General features: G+C 37.0%; 1 protein-coding gene across 5 annotated transcripts in view; it reads left to right on the top strand.

Annotated features, from left to right (window-relative positions):
* Positions 1-26,009, top strand: part of NBEAL1 (neurobeachin like 1) — a 222,282-nt gene that overhangs the window by 184,134 nt on the left and 12,139 nt on the right. For all 5 annotated transcript variants that reach the window (XM_012446197.2, XM_012446193.3, XM_064373144.1 and 2 more), the window contains 10 exons: positions 1,425-1,522; positions 4,382-4,498; positions 7,472-7,561; positions 11,587-11,696; positions 13,502-13,674; positions 14,843-14,937; positions 20,004-20,120; positions 20,500-20,661; positions 22,230-22,378; positions 25,541-25,676. In XM_012446197.2, coding sequence (XP_012301620.2) covers positions 1,425-1,522; positions 4,382-4,498; positions 7,472-7,561; positions 11,587-11,696; positions 13,502-13,674; positions 14,843-14,937; positions 20,004-20,120; positions 20,500-20,661; positions 22,230-22,378; positions 25,541-25,676 — 1,247 coding nt within the window. The remainder of the gene's footprint in view (positions 1-1,424; positions 1,523-4,381; positions 4,499-7,471; positions 7,562-11,586; positions 11,697-13,501; positions 13,675-14,842; positions 14,938-20,003; positions 20,121-20,499; positions 20,662-22,229; positions 22,379-25,540; positions 25,677-26,009) is intronic.

The following is a 26,009-nucleotide window of genomic DNA, read 5'->3' as shown; positions in this document are numbered from 1 at the left end:
GCTGTTAGAAGCTTGGACTTATGTAGTTTAGCCAATTATCAGTCATGTAACAATCCATATTAGATTATGGCTGAGTATAATCAGTTAACCAGAATATTACCTTTCGAAACCTTTGTTTCAAGCAATAACTTAAAGCAGTATTTTGTGTAGTTACTACTCTTGTTTGAATTTGACTATCATGATGAAAACAATTAGGTGTATTCTGAGTATAGTTTGTATTTTTGCAAAAGAAACTTTTATTGTTTTTTTATTTATTCTGTGACAGGTTCTTGCTCTGTCACCCAGGCTGGAGTGCAGTGGCCTAATCATAGTGGACTGCAATCTGGAATTCCTGGGGTCAAACAATCCCTCCTGCCTCAGCCTCCTGAGTAGCTGAAAACTGCAGGCATACCACCACGCCTGGCTAATTTTTTAAACTTTTTAGAGAGACGAAGTCTCACTTTGTTGCCCTGGCTGCTTTCAAACTCTGGGCCTCAAGCTATCCTCCCACCTCAGCTTCCCAAAGTGCTAGGGTTACAGGTGTGACCCACCACCCCCAGCCCAATAGAAGCTTTCATAGAATACCATTTAACTTTAATTGTTTAAAATATATTAGCTATTTTTTTTTATTACCAGGTTTTTTATCTCGCTTTATCACCAGGCTGGAGTGCAGTGGCACAATTCCGGCTCACTGCAACTTCTGTTTTCCGGTTTCAAGCAATTCTCCTGCCTCAGCCTCCCAAGTAACTGAGACTACAGGTGCACACCACCATGTCCAGCTAATTTTTTGTACTTTTTTAGTAGAGACAGGGTTTCACCATGTTGGCCAGAATGGTCTCGATCTCTTGACCTCGTGATCTGCCCACCTCGGCCTCCCAAAGTGCTGGGATTACAGGCATGAGCCACCGCACCCGGCCTGCTAATTTATATATATATATTTAATGTTTGATGAGTTGCTGATTTTTTAAAATTACCTTTTCACAACATTATAAATTGAAGAATGGAATGATATTTGGTTGAAACTATACCAATGAGGCTGGGCTTGGTGGCTCATGCCTGTAATCCAGCACTTTGGGAGGCTGGGGTAGGTGGATCATCTGAGGTCAGGAGTTCAAGACCAGCCTGGTCAACTTAGTGAAACCCCATCTCTACTAAAATTACAAAAATTAGCTGGGTGTGGTGGCACCCACCTTTAGTCCTAGCTACTCAGGAGGTTGAGGCAAGAGAATCGCTTGAACTGGGGAGGTAGAGGTCGCAGTGAGTCAAGATTGCACCACTGCACTCTAGCCTGGTGACAGAGCAAGACTCCATTCCAAAAAAAAAAAAAATACACACACACACACACACACCCCTCCCACTCCCAAGAGCCTGATACATTAATCGGTGATGTGGCTTACTGATTGGTTTTCACTCTATAGTAAGTCAACGTCTTCTCCTGGTTTTAGGAGCTGTGGATCTGGATGCCTTAACAGATGAGAAAGAAAGAAAAGCCTTAGAAGGGATGATTAATAATTTTGGGCAAACACCTTGTCAACTATTAAAGGTAAGTCATACATGTTATCGACAACTTAAGAAGTCTAATAATTGAATTACTAAGGAATAGCATTACCAGTATTTTTAAGGATATTAAGGATTTTAATGATATAAACCCTTATTTTGGAATTCCCATCTAGAATTGAAAAAAAATTATACTGTCACTTAAAAATTAGATTTAAGTCATGTTTTTTATTTTTATATAACAAAATATTGCAGTCAAAATCCATATATATAGCCAATTACTCTCAGTCCCAGAAAGATTTCTATTTGCTCAGAAAGCCTTGTATTATTTACGAGAAGAAAAACTGAGTACCAATTAGGGTATGCCATTAAAACTCCTCATATTGGGACTCGTTCCACATGTAAAACTTCTAATAGCTAACATCTGCCCAAAAAGGCACTTACTTTCCAGAGCCCAAACCCAGTCCTAAGAATCAAATTATAGAATATTTAAAATGTAGAATCAAATTATTATATATTACTATGTATATTTCTTTCCCCATACTAGTATCTGAAATTAAATCATCTTCCTGATGACACACAGGTTTGGATTCATGGAAATTAATCTAATGTTTTCAAAGATGTCTTGATCTTTTTTAGTATATGAATTCAGCAATATGGAATACACAAAAAGTATATATCATTTATTAAGTAGATACTTTCTTAAGCAATCACTGTGTTAGGTACTTTACCTAATTCTCATAGTAAAAATCCAATTATCCTTATTTTTTAGGAGATAGAGGCCAAGCCTCACAGAAAGTAATACCTGGCCTATAATGCCTTTGAGAAATTAAATACTTTTCTAAGTTTACACAACAAGAAAGACTAGGATTATATGCCTGACCATCTAACTCCAAAGTCTTTCTAGCATGTCATGTTTCCTCTGAATTAGTAGCTGTAAGCCCCCTGTTAAACTAGATCTCCTAAATGTTCTTATGGGCCTTTGTTTGCTACCTAATTATGACACTTGCTGCCTTAGGTTGTATATTTATCCATTTGCCTCAGTACGTTATAAGTATATTAAAGGCAGCAACTTTCTCTTAATCATCTTTGTATGTCTCTTGAATATAGTAGATATACAGTATTGAATTGAAATTGCCACAGCTATTACAACAGTAAATGTATCTAAGCTCTAAGTATACTGGTAAGTATACTTCTGTTAATATAGAATTGGGATAAGCTTTGTAATTGTTACCGTTCCTTAGCAATGGTTTGCTTGGAACCTCCAACACTTTATAAATATATATTGTCATATATAAAGTCAATGCTTTATCCCTTACGTTCTAGTACAGTCAGAAGGCAAAAGTAACAGACTAAAACAGAATGCTTCATAGGGCTTTGAAATAGATGCTATCATATTTTTATACCTCTTTTCCCTTTCTTTTTGTTTTGCAAGTGGCACTAATTAGTTTTTATTATCATTAAAAATGATACAAAAATCAGCCTTTGATTTGAAATAAAGTGAATAACATTTCTTAAAAACTAATTTTTTTTTCTTGAAATGGAGTTTCGCTCTTGTTGCCCAGCCTGGAGTGCAGTGGCATGATCTCGGCTCACTGCAACCTCTGCCTCCCAGGTTCAAGCAATTCTCCTGCCTCAGCCTCCCAAGTAGCTGGGATTATAGGCACCCACCACCATGCCCAGCTAATTTTTTGTATTTTTAGTAGAGACAGGGTTTTACCATGTTGGGTAGGCTGGTCTCGAACTCCTGACCTCAGGTGACCTGCCTGCCTCAGTCTCCCAAAGTGCTGGGATTACAGTTGTGAGCCACCATGCCCGGTTTAAAAGCTAAATATTTTAGTACTTATAGCTTTTACGTCTATTGCCTATAATCAGTATTTTATTGTAGAGATGCAATAATTTACTTTAGGTAGAATTCTGTTCTGCCTTTTAACTGTGCCTTTGGAATGTTCATTTTATTTGTCATTTATTTCATATTTATATAGATGATACTGTTCTGTGTTTCTGACATGAAAGTTGAAGAAGAATAACTTATTTGAAAAGTATGCAGCAGTACCTATAATTCTATTTGTATTGACTTTTTTTTTTCTTTTTCTTTTTTTTTTTTTTGAAATAGAGTCTCACTCTGTAACCCAGGCTGGAGTGCAGTGGCACGACCTCGGCTCACTGCAATTTCCATCTTGTGGATTCAAGTGATTCTCCTGCCTCAGCCTCCCAAGTAGCTGTGACTACACCACCATGCCTGGCTAATTTTTGTATTTTTAGTAGAGACATGGTTTCACCATGTTGGCCAGTCTGGTCTTGAACTCCTGACCTCAAATAATCTGCCCGCCTCGGCCTCCCAAAGTGCTAAGATTTCAGGTGTGAGCCACCGTGCCCGGCCAGTGTTGACATTTTGATCTTGTTCAAGGAATTAAAGATTCATCCAATTTATACATTTTGAATTTTGAATACTACATTTAATTTTACCAATATCTAGCATGTGTAAGATGTTGGTCTAGTATGGAAATCCAAAAATGAATAAGGCTTCTCTAGCTTTAAGGCACTTGTAGCCTAGTTGAGGAAGACAGACCATAAACAACTATATAATCCAATATAGAAAGAAATAAATTATAAATAAAATATAAATTATTGTCTAAGGGAAAATAATAAAAAAGAATAATAAATTCTGACTTAAAAATTTAGGAGAGATATCAGTAAGAAAAACTTTAAAGTAGAAGTGGGGTTTCCAAAGAAATGAAGAAAGTAGTAACTGCTAAGAGCATAGTCTTGAGCCTATGCCTGGAATTGTGAACAATACATGGTATGTAATTCATTGCAGCTAGAGCCTAGTATATATGAAGGAACACAGAGAGAGATGAATAATATAGATATGGAATTGTTTTTCCTTAAAATTATTTTGAAGGAACCACACCCTCCAAGATTATCAGCAGAAGAAGCAGTACAGAAGCTGACCAAAATAGACACTTCAACCCTAAACCTGTTTCAACACCTCTCTGAACTCAAGTCATTTTTTATAGAGGTAATATCCATCTTGGTAATATCAAAGGGTTTTGTCTAAATTCTGTACATTTTAAAGTTCTTTTACTATTTAATGGGAAGGAAGGATTATAATATTTAATTCAAGACAGTAAATTATATTGTAATTATCTGTTCTTGGATTTTTAAAAGATTTTTATTGAAAGCTTTTATTTGCTGCTGAGTGGTAGTCTGAACTGTTTTTCTTGGCTTTCTTTCATCTACTTCACATTTTCCTGACAGGGAAGAACAAATAATTTGATTTAAAATGCTTTTTGTGACCGTCAAGATGATATGTAGAGAGATAATAGCTCTTAATTATAATATCTGCTCATATATAAAATAGGTCCTAATAAGTCACATTGTTAATTGATAGAATGAGTAGTCAAGTAAAATAGGAATAGTTAGTGGTATAATTGAAAGAGTTTAAATAAAAAACTCAAATGTTTAAATATACATATTGAATTACTTTGGGAAATTTAGAATGTGATTACAAAATGCATTCATACCTGTGAATGTGGTTAGGACAGATAGGACCCTTCACAAAAATAAAGTTGAAGATAAAAAGTTGCTAAGATTAGTTTGAAGATATACATAGAACAGTATTTGCAATACAGCAGAAGTTGGTAAACTTTTTCTTCTTTCAAATAATAACTTATTTGAAAAGTATGCAGCAGTGAGATAGGTCTAGCTGGTAACTATTCTGGGCTTTTCAGGCCAAAAGGCTATTAAAAGATATTCTGTAGGTGCATATATAACCACTTAAAATGTAGTCATCTAAAAGTATAAAATCTGTTCTTAGTTCACTCACCGCCTACAAAACAGGCGGTGGGCTGGCTTTGTCCCACAGGCTGTAGTTTGTAAAACCCTGCATTAGGGTACCACTGCAATGTGTTTCTCAGATTCAATACCACGGGAAAATGAATTATCAAAAAATAGAATTTTTTGATAGGATTTCTTTGCTGCTGAGTGGTGGTCTGAACTGTTTTTCTTGGCTTTCTTTCATCTACTTCACATTTTCTTCACAAGGAAGAACAAATAATTTGATTTAAAATGCTTTTTGTGACAGTTGAGATGATATGTAGATGGAAATAATAGCTCTTATTTATAATTCCTGCTCATATATAAAATAGGTCCTAATAAGTCATATTGCTAGTTGATAGAATGAGTAGTCAAATAGAACAGGAGCAGAATTACTTTACAAAATAGAATTATTTGATAATTCATTTCTCATGGAATTCAACAGGTAGTTGTACACATGGCTCATGAGATTTATTACAGTGCAAGGATGCAAAGCAACATCAGCAAAGGGAAAAGGCACATGGTGTGAAGTCTAGGGGAAGCCAGGCACAAGTGTCCAAGAGACCTCTCCTAGTGGAGTCACATAAGATATACTTAATTCTCTCAGTAATGAAATGTGGAAACACATTTTTTGTCATCAGAGAAATTCAGTAGAGACCCAGTGCCCAAGGTTTTTATTGGAGGCTGGTCATATATATATATATACATCCCTCTGCCTAGCACATACCAAAATTCCATACTCCAGAAGTAAAACAAGTGTTTAGCATAAACCATACTATTTGAACAAACAGTCTAGGTGTAATGAGCCACCCTTATCATTGAGGGAAAGTTTTATGTCAGTATAAGGAGGAACTGTTTGCCAGCCAGATTCCAGATGCCAACCAAAGGCCAGTCTTGCAAGTAGGCCTTTCTATAATAATGATGGCAGTCTCAGGCCTTAACTCTTTACTGCGTGTAAAGCAACACATGAGACCATATTTGACCCATAATCTGATGGACATGTAATACTATATTTATTCTGTAATGCCAATAGAAGTATTTTATTATATCTAATCATTTGTGACTTATTTTGTAATATAGTACATTCCAAGTTCCATCTGGAGGTACAGCAGCAAGATATTTGCCCTTCTTAGTACCCACCATGTCGCATAGTAGCTTTCCCCAGGACACATTCAGTATCTAGATCAGTATAAAGAACACAATAGATTTCCTTGGGTACCAGTAACTTGTTAATCCCTTTTCATCTTCATAAGAGGTATTTCCCCATATATTCATATGAAAAGAGAAGGGCTTTTGTAGACCATCTCTTCATAGATTTTCAAGTCATGAAGAAAGTAGATGTAGTAGTGAAAGCAATGGCTTAATAAATGGATTTTTTTCAGGCATCATTTTCATTTAGCTTGTTCAAATGGAAGTCATTCTTCTCTGGATTAATTCACAATGTGAAGAGAAAAGATAATCACCAACTTTTTATAATTTTATAAATTATAATTAATTTCATAATTTGTTACTTAATTCCTATTAAGTTCTTAGAACAACACCTGATACATAGTACATACCCAATAATGTTATCATTTACTTAGTAAATGTTAGGTATCACTTATGAACTATTGTCACATCAAGGAACCAAGTTCAAATTATTATTCTCTTTCTCATTGTTGTAAGATAATGGTAGATGTTTTCTGAGAGCTGTCTTTATTTTATGTTACTACTGTGGCTTTCAGGAAATACTAGTTAATGGGTTAGATGTATTTTTTAAAAGTTAGACCCAAAAGGAAATTTTTATAAATTGTGACCAATTTTCTTATTTGTCTTATTTGAGAAACATGTTCTTATATAGAATCCATATTTTCTGCTTTATATTTATGTCAGTATAACTTAGGGTAGTTTCTAAATCATTGGCTGTTTTAAATGATTGCTGCTTTTTGAAATCTACATCTCTTTTTAACAGCAGAGTAGTTGAACAGAACGTGATGGGTTTCAGAAGTTTCATGCATGCCATGTATACATGGTATATGATTCCTTTCCTTAATTTTAAATTAATTGATAATATACTTCAAGAGAATAAAATGATGTATCACAGGATTCATCCTTATTCAAAGAAATGGAAATTTTCAGTAATTTGTACCTAATAAAGATGAGCAGAATCAGCCACTAAACCTCTTTTATTTTATAGGGGATTAGTGATGGTATTCCACTATTAAAGGCCACCGTCCCCAAAAATCAGTATCGTTCTTTTATGTCTCAAGGCAGCCCTGAGTTACTGGTAAGTTGATTTTTACCTTTTTCACACTGTCATGTCTATATGTATTATAACTTGGGGAAAAAAAGAGGAAGGAGGAAGTAAAGTTTTTTGTTTTGTTTTTATTTTTTATTGTACTTTAAGCTCTGGGGTACATGTGCACATCCTGCAGGATTGTTGCATAGGTATACACATGCCATGGTGGTTTGCTGTCTCCATCCCCCCATCACCTACATCAGGCATTTCTCCCAGTGTTATCCCTCCCCAACCTCCCTGCTCCCTACTGTCCCTTCCCTCCCCTCCCCACTGCCTTCCCCCGCACCGCATACCCCCGTGTGTGATGTTCCCTTCCCTGTGCCCATGTTTTCTCATTGTTCATCAGCCACCTATGAGTGAAAACATGTGGTGTTTGGTTTTATGTTCATGTGTCAGTTTACTGAGAATTATGGTTTCCAGATTCATCCATGTCCCTACAAAGGACGTGAACTCATCCTTTTTCATGGCTGCGTAGTATTCCTTGATGTATATGTGCCACACTTTCTTTGTCCAGTCTATCATTGATGGGCATTTGGGTTGTTTCCAGGTCTTTGCTATTGTAAACAGTGCCACAGTGAACATACGTGTGCATGTGTCTTTATAATAGAATGATCTACAATCCTTTGGGTATCTACCCAGTAATGGGATTGCTGGGTCAAATGGTGTTTCTATTTCTAGATCCTTGAGGAATCACCATACTGTCTTCCACAATGGTTGAATTAATTTACACTCCCACCAACAGTGTAAAAGTGTTCCCGTTTCTCCACATCCTCTCCAGCATCTGTTGTCTCCAGATTTTTTAATGATTGCTGTTCTAACTGGCATGAGATAGTATCTCAATGTGGTTTCCGATTTGCATTTCTCTAATGACTAGTGATGATGAGCATTTTTTCATATGTTTGTTGGCCTCATAAATGTTTTCTTTTGAAAAGTGTCTGTTCATATCCTTCACCCACTTTTGAATGGGTTTGTTTGTTTTTTTCTTGTAAATCTGCTTTAGTTCTTTGTAGATTCTGGATATTAGCCCTTTGTCAGATGGGTAGATTGCAAAAATTTTTCCGCATTCTGTTGGTTACCGGTTCACTCTAGTGATTCTTTCTTTTGCTGTGCAGAAACTCTTGAGTTTAATTAAGTCCCATTTGTCTATTTTGTCTTTTGTTGCCATTGCTTTTGGTGTTTTAGTCATGAAGTCCTTGCCTATGCCTATGTCCTAAATGGTATTGCCTAGGTTTTCTTCTAGGGTTTTTATGGTGTTAGGTCTTATGTTTAAGTCTTTGATCCATCTGGAGTTAATTTTAGTGTAAGGTGTAAGGAAGGGGTCCAGTTTCAGCTGCTTATGGCTAGCCAGTTTTCCCAACACCATTTATTAAACAGGGAATCCTTTCCCCATTGTTTGTTTTTGTCAGGTTTGTAAAAGATTGGATGGTTGTAGATGTGTGGCGTTACTTCTGAGGTCTCTGTTCTGTTCCATTGGTCTGTATCTCTTGTTTTGGTACCAGTACCATGCTGTTTTGATTACTGTAGCCTTGTAGTATAGTTTGAAGTCTGGTAGTGTGATGCCTCCAGCTTTGTCCTTTTTGCTTAGGATTGCCTTGGCTATGTGGGTTCTTTTTTTTGGTTCCATATGAAGTTTAAGGTGGTTTTTTCCAGTTCTGTGAAGAAGGTCAATGGTAGCTTGATGGGGATAGTGTTTAATCTATTAATTACTTCGGACAGTATGACCATTTTCACGATATTGATTGGAAGTAAATATTTTTTAAAAGCCACTTTTTGGCTGTGCACAGTGGTTCATGCCTGTAATCCCAGCACTTTGTGAAGCTGAGACAGACAGATTGCCTGAGCCCAGGAGTTCAAGACTAGCCTAAGTAACATGGGGAAACCCTGTCTCTACAAAAAATAGAAAAAATTAGCTGGGCATGCTGGTGTGTACCTGTAGTCTCAGGTACTCGGGAGGCTGAGGTGGGAGGATCACCTGAACCCTGGAAGTCAAGATTCCAGTGAGCCATGATCATACTTCTACATTCCAGCCTGGAGAACAGAGTTGGATTGTGTCTCAAAAAAAAAAAAGACACATTTTTAAAATAGAGAAAATTTTTGTAGAATTAATTTGACCAAGTACAAAAACATAACTTCTGTTTAAACAGCTTTTATTTTATGTAGTTACTGTTATTCTAAAGTTTATCTGGAAGAATAAATATGTAAAAATAACCAGGAAATTTTATATAAGAAAAATAGAGGATAACATTTTATATTAAAATTTATTGTGAGACTATAATAACGATAAGAAATAATACAGAATTAAGATGTCCATGCAGGACACTTTAGTGAGCATTTTACATGAATTTTTATTGAGTCATCTAACAATCTTGTGAGATAAACACTATTAATTATTTCCCTTCTATAGATAAGAAGTTAAAACTCAGGGAAATAACTTGCCCAATGTCACACAGATAGCAAGTAAGGGATCTGGGACCTTGGCACAGAGACCAAACCTAGATCTGTCTTATTTTAATTTTGTCATTTAGAAATAATAAAAAATTGAGTATAACACTATGAATAGTAGAGATCCAGAATTTGACCTATTTTTGGAATTACACATATTGTGTTTGTTCAGAAAAATAAAATCTAAAAAGATATACAAAAATAGACTGGGCACAGTGGCTCGTGCCTGTAATCCCAGCACTTTGGGAGGCCAAGGTGGACAGATCACGTGAGGTCAGGAGTTCAAGACCAGCTTGGGCAATATTGTCAGCCAGGCTGGCATGCCAGTCACAGCTCACTGCAACCTTGACCTCCTGGGCTCAGGTGACCCTTCCACCTTAGCCTCCTGAGCAGCTGGGACTGCAGGTACACACCACCATGGTTGGCTAATTTTTGTATTTTTTTGTAGAGATCAGGTTTTGCCATGTTGCCCAGGCTAGTCTCAAACTGGTGAGCTCAAGTGATCCTCCCACCTGAGTCTGACAAAGTGCCTGTGTTTTTTTAAAGTTACCAGAATTTCCTTTGTGGGGGAGGTCACTGTTACTTTTATAATTAAGAGGATGAGAGCTTTTTGTTTTGAAGAGAACTTACTCACTATGACTGTCACTGCAAGGAAACCTTAACAATTTCATTGTAAATTCTGCTTCTGATTTATGTTCTAAATGATATATATTATATTTTTATGGTAAGACTGGAGCCTGAATTTCTTCCAACTGCCAGCTAATAAGTGCTAATAAACTTTGAGAAATCATGAGAAAAAATAACCTTCCTAAAGAAAGACAAATTGGGCCGAGCACAGTGGCTCACGCCTGTAATCCCAGCACTTTAGGAGGCTGAGGTAGGTGGATTGCTTGAGCTTAGAAGTTTGAGATCAGTCGGGGCAACATGGCAAAACCCCATGTCTACCAAAAATACAAAAAATTAACCAGGTGTGATGGTGCATGCCTGTGGTCCCAGCTACTCAGGAGGCTGAAGTCAGAGGATTGCTTGAGCCCAGGAGGTTGAAGTAAGCTGTGATCATCCCACTGCACTCCAGCCTAGGTGACAGAGCAAGACCCTATCTCAAAAAAAAAAAAAATTAGACAAGTCTTCTTACAATAAGAAAAACAAGGCCAGGTGTGGTGACTCATACCTGTCATCCCAACACTTTGGGAGGCCGAGGTGAGAGGCCAGGAGTTGGAGACTAGCTTGGGCAACATGATGAAACCATGTCTCTACAAAAAATACAAAAATTAGCCAAGCATGGTAGCACATGCCTGAAGGTTGCAGTGAGCTGAAATCATGTCACTATACTCCAGCTTGAGCAACAGAGTGAAACCCTGGCTCAAAAAATAAAAAATAAACAAAGAGCTTTTTCTGTTTGAATTATTTTAAAATGTTCTTAATAAGTTTTGTGTTTGAAGTACACAGTCTTACAGTATTCCCTAAGTGATAAATGCCAGTGTCATGTGAGCATCTGGCTATTCTGCGTTATTCTGTGCTGCTTTCCTTAATCTTTCATTTAATTTGAGTCTTCATATGTTCTTTTCCAGATAACAATAAGTATGAATTATGTTATTGGAACCCATGGATGGTTGCCTTATGACAGAAACATTTCTAATTACTTTACATTCATCAAGGATCAAACTGTGACAAATCCAAAGTAAGTAAATGAATATTTAAAGCAAAACAGCTATACCAGGTACCTTATTGCCAGGAAAAAAAACTGGATTAATTGATTCATGTTATTCTGAAAGTAATGTTTTTTGTTTTTTTGAGAAGAGTGTCACTCTGTCACCCAGGCTGGAGTGCAGTGGCACAAGCTCGACTCACTGCAACCTCTGCCTCCCAGGCTTGAGTGATTCTCTGGCTAATTTTTTTTTTTTTATTTAGTAGAGCTCGGATTTCACCATGTTGGCCAGGCTGGTCTCAAACTCCTGACCTCAAATGATATGCCTACCTCAGCCTCCCAAAGTGCTGGGATTACAGGCATCAGCCACCCTTCCTGGCCGTGAAAGTAATGTTTTGAGATCAAACTGTCTCTTCTTCCTTCCTTCCTTCCTCTCTCCATTCCCTCCCCTCCCCAGCCTTCCCTTATTTTTAAGTTCTGTCCTGAATTTATATTGGTTTAAATATAAACTTAATTTCCATAATATCAGTTATAGAAATAAAATTACATTAGGAATAATAGACTTCCTTGTAATTTCATTCTACCTTATTTAAAAATAAAACCTATCTATTTTGATCTTTAAAAGTTATGTTCTTACTTAAAGCTGTGCTTCCCTTACACTGAGTTATCCTAGCTATTTGTTTTCTTATATTTTTTTTCTAGTTAAATCACATTCATGACCAGGCACAGTGGCTCATGCCTATAATCCCAGCACTTAGGAGGCTGAGGCATATAGATCACCTGAGGTCGGGAGTTCAAGACCAGCCTGGCCAACATGGCAAAACCCCATCTCTACTAAAAATACAAAAATTAGCCAGTCATAGTAGTGAGCACCTGTAATTCAAGCTACTTGGGAGGCTGAGACAGGAGAATCGCTTGAACCCAGGAGACAGAGGTTGCAGTAATTTGAGATTGCGCCACTGCACTACAGCCTGGACAACAGAGTGAGACTCTGTCTTAATAAAACTAAAATTAAAATAAAATCTGAAAATCACATTCAGTCTTGAGGGTCGCATTATACCATATATTTTTAAACTATAATGATATAATTGTTATCATATCTTTGTCTTCCTGAACTAGAATACAACTCCCTAAGATTCGGGGCAATGTCTTTTTTTCTTTCTTATCCCCATAGTACTATTATGTTTTGTAAGAAGTATATTCTCAGCAAATTAATATTGAATAATAAAGTTTTATAGCTAGAGTATGAGAATTAGTGTGTGTATTTTCTGTATACACACTGAAGTGCAATCACTTGTCTTTCTGCAGAATCTAGATTGGCTAAGCTCATAGGTATTGCACTTGGAAGCTGATAAAACCAGCATGCTTGCTTTGGTTCGAATGGAGAGCAGTCATCATAAGTGTTGTTAGATACACACTTATCTGTCTGATTTATCTCCTATGCATCACCTTGTGTAGTACATCCCTGGTTTAAGTTTATTTCTGATATTCCTAGTTCTGGCATATCCTGTCTTGCCTTTAAACTTTAAGGCTGCCATTTACAAAATCACCAGTTTTATTCAGTTATCTTTGAAAGCCAAGATAGAAGCTTTTTTCCACACTTTCACTGATCGCAACTTTTTTTGCTTAGCACTTAAGACTATTATGTATATTCTTACTTTACAAAAAATATTATAGTGAGATAACACATTTTCTAAAAGTCTGTCATTTATTAATAGACATTTCAAATAGGACATTTGGGACTAATATTTTATTTCTTTTTTAGAGATGTTTAAAAAGAATAGTTTATATCAGTGTAAGTGATCTTTTAAGGAAAAATCTAATATTTGTGTTTACAGAACTCAGCGCAGTATGAATGGTCCTTTTGCTCCTGGGCTAGAGGTTACTTCTAAGCTATTTGTAGTATCACATGATGCAAAGTTGCTCTTCAGTGCTGGATACTGGGATAATAGCATTCAAGTGATGTCACTTACAAAAGGCAAAATTATCTCACATATCATCCGGCATATGGGTAAGCATTGACTTTTTTTCCAAGAACACCCCCGAATTTTTTTTTCTTAACTATAAAAGTAGTACATGCTCCTTGTAAAGAGCACTAAATTTTACCTTTGAAGCTGAATGAACTTTGTGATTGTGTAGGATTATAAATATATGCTTTCTATAGGAGTATCTCATGTATTTTGGATATAATAAAGCACCATATAAATTTAATACAGCTTCATAGTATTTGGAAAACGTTAGGCTAAGTTTTTTTTAATGAGTGATAAAGGTAAGAATTGTAAGACAAAATGGTAGCAAAATCTGCTGTCATTTAATAAGACATCAACTGCCCTATTACTATGTTAACAGTTAAACTTGAGAGTGATAAAATTCTTGAATGTAGTTTTAACTTGCTACTTCTTAGTGTCTCAGTCTTCAATATAAGAATAAAACATTGCGGTGGGTGGGGAGTTGGGGAGAGATAGCACGGGGAGAAATGCCAAATATAGGTGAAGGGGAGGAAGGCAGCAAATCACACTGCCAAGGGTGTACCTATGCAACAATCTTGCATGTTCTTCACATGTACCCCAAAACCTAAAATGCAATAAAAAAAATAAAATAAAATAAAAATTGAAAAAAAAAAGAATAAAACATTGAGTAGATTTTTTTCTATAAACCTGTCAGGGAAGGAAAATGGAGTCTGCTGCCCATTCTGTACCAGTCAGTTCTAAGATATCACTTAGCTCAGCTGTTTATAGTTTAGGAAAAATATATTTTGTATTGTGAATTTATAGTATAGTATGTATAGTTTTTCTAAGGACACATATTTTATAGGATAACAATTCCCAATGGGAATAGAAGGTGAATTGGGATGAGAAAGCAAAGAAGCATATGAAAATTAACTGGGGATCTATCTCAAACTATCTAACCTCCTCCCAAGATTGTGGTAGTCATTCCCCATACTGCATGTCTACTTCTCATGCTCAGAGAAGGGTGATTTCAAAGAAAGCTCTCCAAGGTGATTTTGACACTGCTGCTTTCCTGTGTCACTCTTCCCCAGTGCTTTTCCAGTAATGCCTACATTCCTCCCTGTTGGTATAACTGCTTTACGAATAGTTAGAACATTAACAAAAATTGCTCTTAAAGTTCTATTCTAGCAAAACGAGGCATTTCATTTTATTTTATTCCTTTTCTTACAGATATTGTGACTTGCTTGGCTACAGATTACTGTGGAATACATTTGATTTCCGGTTCCAGAGATACTACATGTATGATATGGCAAATAACACAACAGGTAGTCACATATTTAAATGTTCTTGGTTTAGATGAGAGATTCATCCTGAGAATACTAGCAAAATCTTCTGCTAAGACATCAAATTGTTTTCTGGCAGTGACTGAGCTCCTTTGTATTCTTTTTACCCACATTTTGTCCTGTCCGAATCACCACATTTTTTCCTAGGTTTACTGTCTGATTCATTACTCACTCACTATTGCTTTCCAAAGATTCTTCCTTTTTACCTCTCCTAGGAAAACAGTAATTATTTTTATTGTCTTATTAGTATAGTAACATTTCTACTTTCTTTCTTGTGGGACTACTAGATATTATAGATTTATAGTTTTCATCAACCTTATTGCATTCTCATAATATTGGTCCAGGAAATATCATTTTTGTTAAATAGCTTCTGTTTACTTTTTTCAGATGGAGTCTTGCTCTGTCACCCAGGCTGGAGTGCATGGCGTGATCTTGGCTTACTGCAACCTCTGCCTCCAGGGTGCAAGTGATTCTCCTGCCTTAGCCTCCCATGTAGCTGGGTTTACAGGCACATGCCACCACACCTGGCTAATCTTTTTTTTCTTTGTATTTTTAGTAGAAATGGGGTTTCACCATGTTGGCCAGGCTGGTCTCAAACTCCTGACCTTCAGTGATCCGCCCACCTCAGCTTCCCAAAGTTTTGGGATTACAGGCGTGAGCCACCATGCCCTATATTTTCTACATTGTCTTAATTAACAGGCTTTCTCCCACTCCAAATTTATAAAAAGTATCTAGAAATTTTCTTCCATGTAAAAAATCTAGCAGAGCATGGTGGCACATGCCTATAGTCCTAGCTGCAATACATGGGAGGCTGAGGTGGGAGGATTGCTTGAGCCAGGGAAGCAGAGGCTGCAGTGAGCTGAAATCCTGCCACTGCACTCCAGCCTGGGTGAGAGAGCAAGATTCTGTCTCAAAAAAATGTGTTTTCTTCTAATTTTTTTTGTCTTATTTCTTTTTTTTTTTTTTTTTTTTTTTTTGAGACGGAGTTTCGCTCGTTACCCAGGCTGGAGTGCAATGGCGCGATCTCGGCTCACCGCAACCTCCGCCTCCTGGGTTCAGGCAATTCTCCTGCCTCAGCCTCCTGAGTAGCTGGGATTACAGGCACGCGCCACCATGCCCAGCTAATTTTTTGTATTAGTAGAGACGGGGTTTCACCATGTTGACCAGGATGGTCTCGATCTCTTGACCTTGTGATCCACCCGCCTCGGCCTCCCAAAGTGCTGGGATTACAGGCTTGAGCCACCGCGCCCGGCCTTATTTCTTATATTATAATCTTTAATTTATTGATAATTTATTTCTCTACATCATATAAGGCTTTGTTTACTTCTAAATAGGAAGACATTTATGTCAGCATAAATTATTAAGTAAGTCACCTTTAGCCACTGAATTAGATCTTTTTCTAGGCTCTTCATCATTTGCACTTAAAGTGTAATTTCTCAGCTAGTCTTATATAGGTATTTATTCTTACATATGAACTTATGTTTTAACCATACCCTCTTTTTTAAAAACTCCATTTTAGTCTTACTGAAATTGTATTTAATTTATATGTTAATTTGGGTTGAGTTTTGGGGTGTTTTGTTTTGTTTTGTTTGAGACAAGGTCTCACTTTGTCATCCATGCTGGAGTGCCGTGGCACAATTATGGCTTACTGCGGCCTTGACCTCCCAGGCTCAAGCAATCCTCGCTTCTCAGACTCCCAAGTATCTGGGACTCCAGGCACGTACCACCACACCTGGCTAGTTTTTGTATTTTTAGTAGAGACAAATGATTGTCTCTGCCACGTTACCCAGGCTGGTTTTGAACTCCTGTGCTCAAGTGATCTGCCCACCTCGGCCTCCCAATAAATTGGCATATTTTTAAAGCTATTTATTTACAGAAATAGGAAGTGTCTTTCTATGTTTGTTTCAGGTCCTCTTTATTTCCTTTGATAAAATTTCTTTCTAACTTTTTCATTTAGATCCCATACCTTGTGGTATTTACTTCTAATTATCATGTTTTTTATTACTATTTTTAGTGGGGTTTCAAAAATCATTTTCACTTCTGATTATTGTTAGTATAAAGAAAAACTTTACAGTGATTTGAATGATTTCTGTACAATTATCTTATATCCAATTACTTTGCCAAATCCCCTTATCAACTCTCATGGTTATTAGTATTTCTTGGATTTTCTGAAAATAAGGTAGATAATACAATCATGTGATCTGAAAATAAAAGTGACTTGCTTTATTTTCTAATATACTTATTATTTCATTTTCTTACATTACATTATTAGCTAATACAATAAGGTAAGCAAAATTATAATGAGCATCCTCGCCTTTTGTCTAATTTTGATGAAAATGCCTTCAGATTGTATAGTGTTTGCTGTTAGGTTTCACTAGTTGTGTTTTTCACATTTAAGTATTTAGCTTCCTTCTATTATTTTTTTATTTTGGTAACTTTATAGTTTTAATTAAATTTTAAACTTGTAAAAAATTGGCAAAATATAGTATATTTTGTATCATGTGTCTTAGCAGTCTCTTTTAGTATCTCCATCTTACAGCGTCTTATTTTTTTAACCATTTGAAAGTTGGAGATACCATGTTCCTTTATCCCTAAACATGTCAGTGTGTATTTTCTAAGATAAAGACAATCTTATACATAACCCCAGTGAAGTTATCAACATCAGAATGCTTAACATTTATACCATACCATTAGCTAATCAACAGTCTATGTTCTAATTTTATATTTCCATAATGTTCTTTACAGCTGTTTTTCCCAGTTTATCTTATTTATAGTTTTTCTCTTTTTCTTGATAATAATGTATTATGTTGAGAAATTTCCTGGGTTTGAACCATCCTTGAATTTTTATAATGAACCCACATAATTTATGGTATATTGTATTGTTATTACACTTCACTGTTGTATCTTATTAGCTAGTACTTTAATAATTTCTTATCTTATTAGCTAGTACTTTAATAATTTCTCTACTCTTTTTCTTTTTTTTTTTTTGAGACAGAGTTTCACTCTTGTTGCCCAGGCTGGAGTACAATGGTGCGATCTCAGCTAACCGCAACCGCTACCTCCCAGATTCAAGTGATTCTCCTGCCTCAGCCTTCCGAGTAGCTGGGATTACAGGCGCGCACCACCACACCCAGCTAATTTGTATTTTTAGTAGAGACAGGCTTTCTCTGTGTTGCTCAGACTGGTCTTGAACTTTCAGCCTCAGGTGATCTGCCCACCTCAGCCTCCCAAAGTCCTGGGATTAAAGGCTTGAGCCACTGCACCCAGCCAATTTCTCTACTCTTAAGTAAAATAGATCTTTTTGTTCTATCTTTATCACGTTTTATATGGGGATATGCAGTCTTTACCAAATAAATTCAGGAAGGCTCCTCTTTCTCTAGAACTGGAATTACTTCCATAGTGTAGGAATTACCTGAGTTTTTTATAAGTAAATATAGTGCACTAAGCACTCAGACTGTTATTCACAGGAAAAGACAAATTTGTCACAGGTAGCAAAATGTCAAGGGAAATTAATGCACACTGTATGGAACAGGTAGAATGTCTGGGCAAAGTTGTCTAGGATAATCACATATACAAATAGCAACTATTCAGATAAAACAAATAACATACAACTATTTGTATGCTAATGACAAAGCATGCTAAAGACTTGTCATTAGCATACAAAGAATCTTCTGGACAATAACTCAAAGAGCAATTTTTTTGCAATACAATTGTGTTGTTAGGAAAACATAAGAAAAACAGTTCAATAAAATGGAAGATAAAGATGAAATGATAAAATAGCAACATAAGATGTAAACGAAGATTGCAGAAGAATCAAGCTGAGATTAAAACCAATACCATTACATATTCCATAAATATATTTACCTACTGCGTACCCACAAATTTTTTTTTTTAAAGACAGAGTCTTGCTATTGCCCAGGCTGGAATGCAGTGGTGCGATCTCAGCTCACTGCAACCTCCACCTCCCTGGCTCAAGTGATTCTTCTGCCTCATCTTCATGAGTAGCTGGGACTACAGGTGTATGCCACCACATCCAGCTAATTTTTTGTATTTTTAGTAGATATGGGATTTCACCATATTGGCCAGGCTGGTCTTGAACTCCTGACTTTGTGATCCACCTGCCTTGGCCTTTCAAAGTGCTGGGATTACAGGTGTGAGCAACAACACCCGCCCTCACAAATGTTTTTTTAAAAGGCTACAGCCAAGACCTATAAAAAAATACCGTTACAAACATAAATAAACCTGAAGCAGAAACAAGAAAGAGATTTGATGTGGCTGAAAACCAAATTAGTGGCATGGAAAAAAAAAGATGTAATCAAAGTGAAAGCCAATAAAAAGACAACTTTAAAGCACTTAGAGAAAGAATGATAGCTATAAAATCAAAGACAGTCAGCATAAAGGTAATTTATGTCCGTGAAGTAGCAATCCCAATAAATGGAAAAATTATTCAGCCAGACGTGGTGGCTCACGCCTGTACTCGCAGCACTTTGAGAGGCTGAAACTGAAGAATTGCTTGAGCCCAGGAGTTCGAGACCAGCCTGGGCAACATGGCAAGACCCCTTATCTCTACAAAAAAAAATTTTTTTTTAATTAGCCAGGCATGGTGGCACATGCCTGTGGTCCCAGTTATTCAGGGAGGCTGAGGTGGGAAGATCAGTTGAGTCCAGGAGGTTAAGGATACAGTAAGCCTGGGCAACAGAATGAGACCCTGTCTCAAAAAAACAAAGTTATTCAGAGATATAACACAAAAAGTTTATTTGAAGTTAAGGAAGAATAAATCTGTAGATTAAAAGGGGAAATAACATGCTTGGAAAAATTAATCCAAGACTGTCAACATTGCTACAATTTAAGTTTTTGAGCTTCAAGATAGAGAATAATTCAGAAATCCAAGTGGAACTGTAAGAATAAGTACTATTCTGAATAGACTCAGTGGTTGTAACTAGTTGCAATGTTAGTTTGTGAATAGAACATTTAAATGCAATATGAACCTTGTGAAAAACAGGAAACAATAAGCCACCTTTACCTTTGCTTTTCTCTTTTATTATTAGGGAGGTGTTCCTGTGGGCTTAGCATCTAAACCTTTTCAGATTCTTTATGGACACACCGATGAGGTATTGAGTGTTGGCATCAGTACTGAGCTAGACATGGCAGTGTCAGGATCAAGGGTAAGGTTTCACCTTTAAGAAATACTAATTATTTTATCTACAAATTTATTAGCAACATTTATAACTAAAAAGATTTTCAGAGAAATTGATAAAAGTATTGAAATGTTATACCATATTTGTATAGGACTTTGCAAAAGTAGAATAGACTTTGTAAAAGAAAGAAAAAACTGATTATTTAAGGCAAGAGGGCATTCTAGGAAATAAAATACGATTTGAAATTTCAAGGTGGGAATTTTTCCTAAGTTACATATATTCTCGATGGAATAATCATTTTCTCGGTTCATTTTCCACATTTCTTTATCTGGCCCATTCTACTTTTATTATTTTTTGCTGTTTTTTTCCTTCATCTTTTTCATTTTCTGGAATTTTCTGTGTGTAGGATGGAACTGTGATTATACATACCATTCAGAAAGGTCAGTACATGAGGACGTTACGACCACCTTGTGAAAGTTCTCTGTTCCTGGCCATTCCCAATTTGGCTATATCTTGGGAAGGACATATTGTCATCTACTCCAGCATTGAAGAAAAGACCACCCTCAAGGTATATGACCTTTCATGCAATAGGGGTAGACTCCTAATAGCGTATTATTCCCTCCCACATTATAGATGAGGTTTTTGAAGAAAGATAGAACACCATTTTAAAGAAGATATTTTTCGTTCATCATTCAGTTGTTGGTTTCATAACATTAGATGGACTTCTTCCACAATCGTAGTCTCACATTAGTATTTTATTTTCAGGATTTCTGTTGACCTGTGTAATACATGATTTCAAAATAATTTCTGATTATATAGGATTTTATAAGCTTAAGCGGAAGTAGAAATTATAGCCAACTGAAATTCCTTTTGCATAAGGCAGGGTATAAATAAACAAGCCCTCAATTTTATGTTTGTTTCCTTTCAGTGACATCACTGTTGATTGATGGATTGATTGTGTGTATGTCTTACTCTGTTGCCCAGGCTGAAGTATAATGGTGCGATCTCCGCTAATTGCAACCTCCACCTCCCAGGTTCAGGCAGTTCTTCTGCCTCAGCCTTCCAAGTAGCTGGGATTACAGGCACATGCCACAATGCAGCTAATTTTTGTATATTTGGTAGAGGTGGGGTTTCACCATGTTGGCCAGGCTGGTCTTAAATTCCTGACCTCAGGTGATCCACCTACCTTGGCCTCCCAAAGTGCTGGGATTACAGACATGAGCCACTATGCCAGGCCTTATTTTTTATTTTTTTGAGATAGAGTCTCATTCTGTTGCTTAGGCTGGAGTGCAGTGATGCAATTATAGCTCCCTTTGGCCTCTAACTCTTGAGCTCAAGTGATCCTCCCACCTCAGCCCCCTCAGTAGCTGGGACTGCCGGCATGTGCCACCACACCTGGCTAGTTTTTTTTTAATTTTTGGTAGAGCCAAGGTCTCCCTAAGTTGCCTAGGCTGGTCTCAAACTCCTGGGCTCAAGCAATCCTCCTGGTTTGGCCTTCCAACGCACTGGGATTACAGACATGAGCCACCATGCTCAGCCTAAGCTTTTTCAATATTAAGTAAGAATACTCGTGGGCCAGGCATGGTGGCTCATGCCTGAGGCAGGTAGATCACCTGAGGTCAGGAGTTTGAGACCAGCCAGGCCAACATCGTGAAACCCCGTCTCTACTAAAAATACAAAGATTAGCTGGGCATGGTGGTGTGCATCTGTAATCCCAGCTACTCGGGAGGCTGAGGCAGGAGAATTGCTTGAACCCAGGAGGTAGATGTTGCGGTAAACCAAGATCGTGCCTTCTCACTCTAGCCTGGGAGACAAGAGCAAGACCCGGTCTCCAAATAAATAAATAAATAAGTATTTTTTTTCTTTTGTTTTAAGAATGTAGGGTTTTGTGGAGGGCTGAATGAGATGTTAATTCTTCTTTGGGAGGAGTGAGAATTCTCATTTAATATTTACATGGCAGTCTGATTTGAAATCACTTTAATAATATTGCCTACACACTTGGTCTTTAAATATAGCCATATTTTTATCCCAAAATTTTAAGCCAAATAATTATTCTGTTATAGTCAGAGGTTTAACTGGTAATATAAAAACTCAGTTTTTATTTGAGATTGTTAAATTTTCCTCAATTTTTTACAGGATCAGAATGCATTACATCTGTTTTCTATAAATGGCAAGTATCTAGGGTCTCAAATTCTGAAGGAACAAGTATCAGATATATGTGTAATTGGAGAATACATTGTCACAGGAAGCTTACAAGGATTCCTGTCTATAAGAGATCTCCACAGGTAAGTAATAAAAATTAATGACGTATCACTTAAGAAAAGGTGGCAGTACTTCTGGTCTAGAGTGAAAATCAGGAATCTAAGATTTTTAATCTTTTGGTTTATCATTTACTATAAAAATTTTTCTTTTGGAAAGTACAGAAAAAATTGGAGAAGCTAAAATATTCCTGGACTCATAAATGAAATATATATATGTAGAAAATTATACATTATGTATATTTTACCACAATTAACAATTTTTTCAAGCTGAGCATAGTGTCTCCTGCCTGTAATCCCAACACATTGGGAGATCAGAGGGAGGAATGCTTGAGCCCAGGAGTTTAAGACCAACCTGGGCACATAGCAAGACCTCATCTCTACTAGGCATAAAAACTACAAATTGGCTGTTAGAAATAGAAGTTGGGAGCCACAAAGAAAACAATCACTCAAACAAAGAAATTCTCAACAAGGCAATTTTACTTCTGCAGAAGGGTGCTGCCCATAAGCCTGATTGCCACAAGAGCACCCCGAACAAAGGAGAGGAGGGCTTTTTATCCCTAACGCATAAGGCTTCTACTACTGTGTCCAGTCTCCATTGGCTGGAGCTGGACTGCATAATCCAAACTAAACCTGATTGGCTAAAAGCTTAAAACTTTCCTAAATAGGTAAACACAATGGAGAACAAAGGAATGGAGGAAGTGCTTGAAAAAAGGCTAGGAAAGCAATAACATGTCCAAATAAGGAAAGGAGTATATGCTACAAGCTAGGACATGCATGTCCAGGCTGATCAGAAAACAAGTGGATCAGTCCTTCGAGGCAGGTGGATCACAAGGTCAAGAGATCGAGACCATCCTGGTCAACATGGTGAAACCCTGTCTTTACTAAAAATACAAAAAATGAGCTGGGCATGGTGGCGCGTGCCTGTAATCCCAGCTACTCAGGAGGCTGAGGAAGGAGAATTGCCTGAACCCAGGAGACGGAGGTTGCGGTGAGCCGAGATCACGCCATTGCACTCCAGCCTGGGTAACGAGAGCGAAACTCTGTCTCAAAAAAAAAAAAGAAATTAAAGGACAAGGAGACAGAATATGCATATGCCTTATTTGACTTAGTTGGCTTCCTTTTTGAGGAAGAACTTCACTGTATCTATCATTAGCTGAGAATGGTGGCATGTGCCTGTGTTCCTAGCTACTTGGGAGGGTGAGGTGGGAGGATTTTTTGAGCCCAGGTCAAGGCTATAGTAAGCTGTGATCATACCACTACATTCTAGACTGGACAGCAGAGCAAGACCCTGTCTCAAAAAAAAAAAAAAAAGTTTTAAATATGTAGCGCCAGAAAACAATGTTCATAGTATGAAGTCTGAATTATGGATTTGGAAATTTGTCCAAATGATGGTTTGAATTTTTACAAACTTAAGGTTTTTTTTTAATTGTGGTAAGATAAACTAGAGTATATTTAACATATTTATGCATGTGTGTGTATAAAATTGGTGGGGGAATCTGTTGTCATTTAATGAAGTGAAGGAGAGAGGTATTGGAGTAGTAGATATGTGTTTTTGTTTTTGTTTTGTTTTTTGAGACCAAGTCTCTCTCTGTTGCCCAGGCTGTAATAGAATGGCACGATCTCAGCTCACTGCAGCCTGTTACCTCCAGGTTCAAGCAGTTCTCCTGCCTCATCCTCCTGAGTAGCTGGGAATACAGGTGTGCACCACCATGCTTAGCTAATTTGTATTTTTAGTAGAGATGAGATTTCACCATGTTGGCCAGGCTGGTCTCAACTCCTGACCTCAAGTGACCTGACCACCTCAGCCTCCTAAAGTGCTAGGATAACAGGCATGAGCCACTGTGCCTGGCCCAAGATTTCTGGGCTTCTTACTCACCTCTCACTTATGAATCAAAAGGCAAAAAGCATTTAATGAGAGTTCCTAGGTGTTCGATTCTGTGATGCTTACTCATAATAATGGTCTTTAAGGAGTTTAAGACTAGTTGGAGGCCAGATGTGGTGGCTTACACCTGTAATCCCAACACTTTGGGAGGCCAAGGTGGGTGGATCATTTGAGGTCAGTAGTTCAAGACCCACCTACAATATAGTGAACTCTGGTTCTACTAAAAGTACAAAAATTAACCAGGTGTGGTGGTGGGCACCTGTAATCCCAGCTACTCAGGAGCCTGAGGCCTGAGAATCACTTGAACTCAGGAGGCGGAGATTGCAGTGAGCTGAGCTGAGACCATGCCACTGTACTCCAGCCTAGGAGTATGGCCTAGATAGAGCAAGACTCCATCTCAAAAAAAAAAAAAGACAAGTTGGGGAAATAGCAGTATTTATGTACTGTTGTGAATGGTTTAAGAGCTAAATTATATGGTCCCAGTTACATTTGCAAGAAGAGTTTTAAAGACATTAAGGATTAGTGTGGATCTGAGTAATCAAAGGAGTCTTGATGAAGGATTAGTAGGAATTGAAATGCAAATGAAAAGACAGGGGACCTTTTTTTAGAGGTGGAAGTAGGCAAGACGTGGGGAAATAAAGCACAAAGACACAGGAACAGCAATGAACATGGTATGTACTGTGCTACATTTCAGGGATAAGGTCAGAGCAAGGCTAGAACAAATGCCCACTAAGAGTCTGAGGCTCAGAGAACAGTGACTGGTACAGGAACTTTATTTCTACCTGTTTTAGGATAAACACTAAGGATAAGAATCTAGTTAGTATCCATATAGAATTCTATATAATAGTTGTGTTCCTTACTTTGTCTCTCACCTTCCCTTTAATCTCTCTAAAGAGAACATAAACACTATTTACCTTAGATAAATGATGAATGTAATAAGAAGATGTAAAAAATGAAGAATAATAGAATGGGTTGGAAAATTGAGACAAGAGTAAGCTTCTCTATAAAGTCAAGAAAATATTTTTATATTTTAGATTCATGGTGGCTTTATTAATATTTTGTTTGATTATGGTTAGAAGAAAAACAGATGTCAAAAATAGAGAAAAGATCTATTTATCAAGTATTTTAAGTAATTCTGTAAGTATAGGCCCTTGTGTGTGTCTGACTTTCTGGACCCAAGTTCCCACATCTGTAAAATTAGAATGCAGAACCAGATGAAATATTAAGTTATTTTCTAGATATAAAATTCTGTGAATTCAGTATAAAACCATGTAATTTTGTTTGTATTTTTCTTTCTCTTTTAGCTTGAATCTCAGCATCAACCCGTTAGCCATGCGATTGCCTATCCATTGTGTTTGTGTAACCAAAGAAAACAGCCATATTCTTGTAGGTTTAGAAGATGGCAAATTGATTGTAGTGGGTGTTGGCAAGCCAGCTGAGGTAAAGCCTAGCATCAATAATTTCGTTTCTCATGCTGTTGGGGATTACTTTGGTTCGCCTTCATTCCAACTGATTCAGAAGTCACCATTTTGGATAAACAAATTAAAAACCAAATTTGATTTTTCAAAAGGTAGTAAGTAAAAAGAGGATTAAAGCTATTGTTCAAGAGTGATGTTTATGTTATAATTGAAAGCCCACCTTTGGCAATTCTATCTACCACTCTATGTGGATAAGAAAATTATTTTATTCCAAATCTAGATTCAAGAACATGACTTAGATTTTCAATACATAAGAGCCTTTACAAAAGAATAAAATATAGACTCAAACAATAAA

This window comes from Aotus nancymaae, unplaced genomic scaffold, assembly GCF_030222135.1.
Source record: "Aotus nancymaae isolate 86718 unplaced genomic scaffold, 86718_ANA_hifiasm-v0.15.2.pri h1tg000008l, whole genome shotgun sequence".
In the NCBI taxonomy this organism is placed as follows: domain Eukaryota; kingdom Metazoa; phylum Chordata; class Mammalia; order Primates; family Aotidae; genus Aotus; species Aotus nancymaae.
Note: the sequence above shows the minus strand (reverse complement) of the source record. Positions and strands in the feature narration are given on the sequence as shown.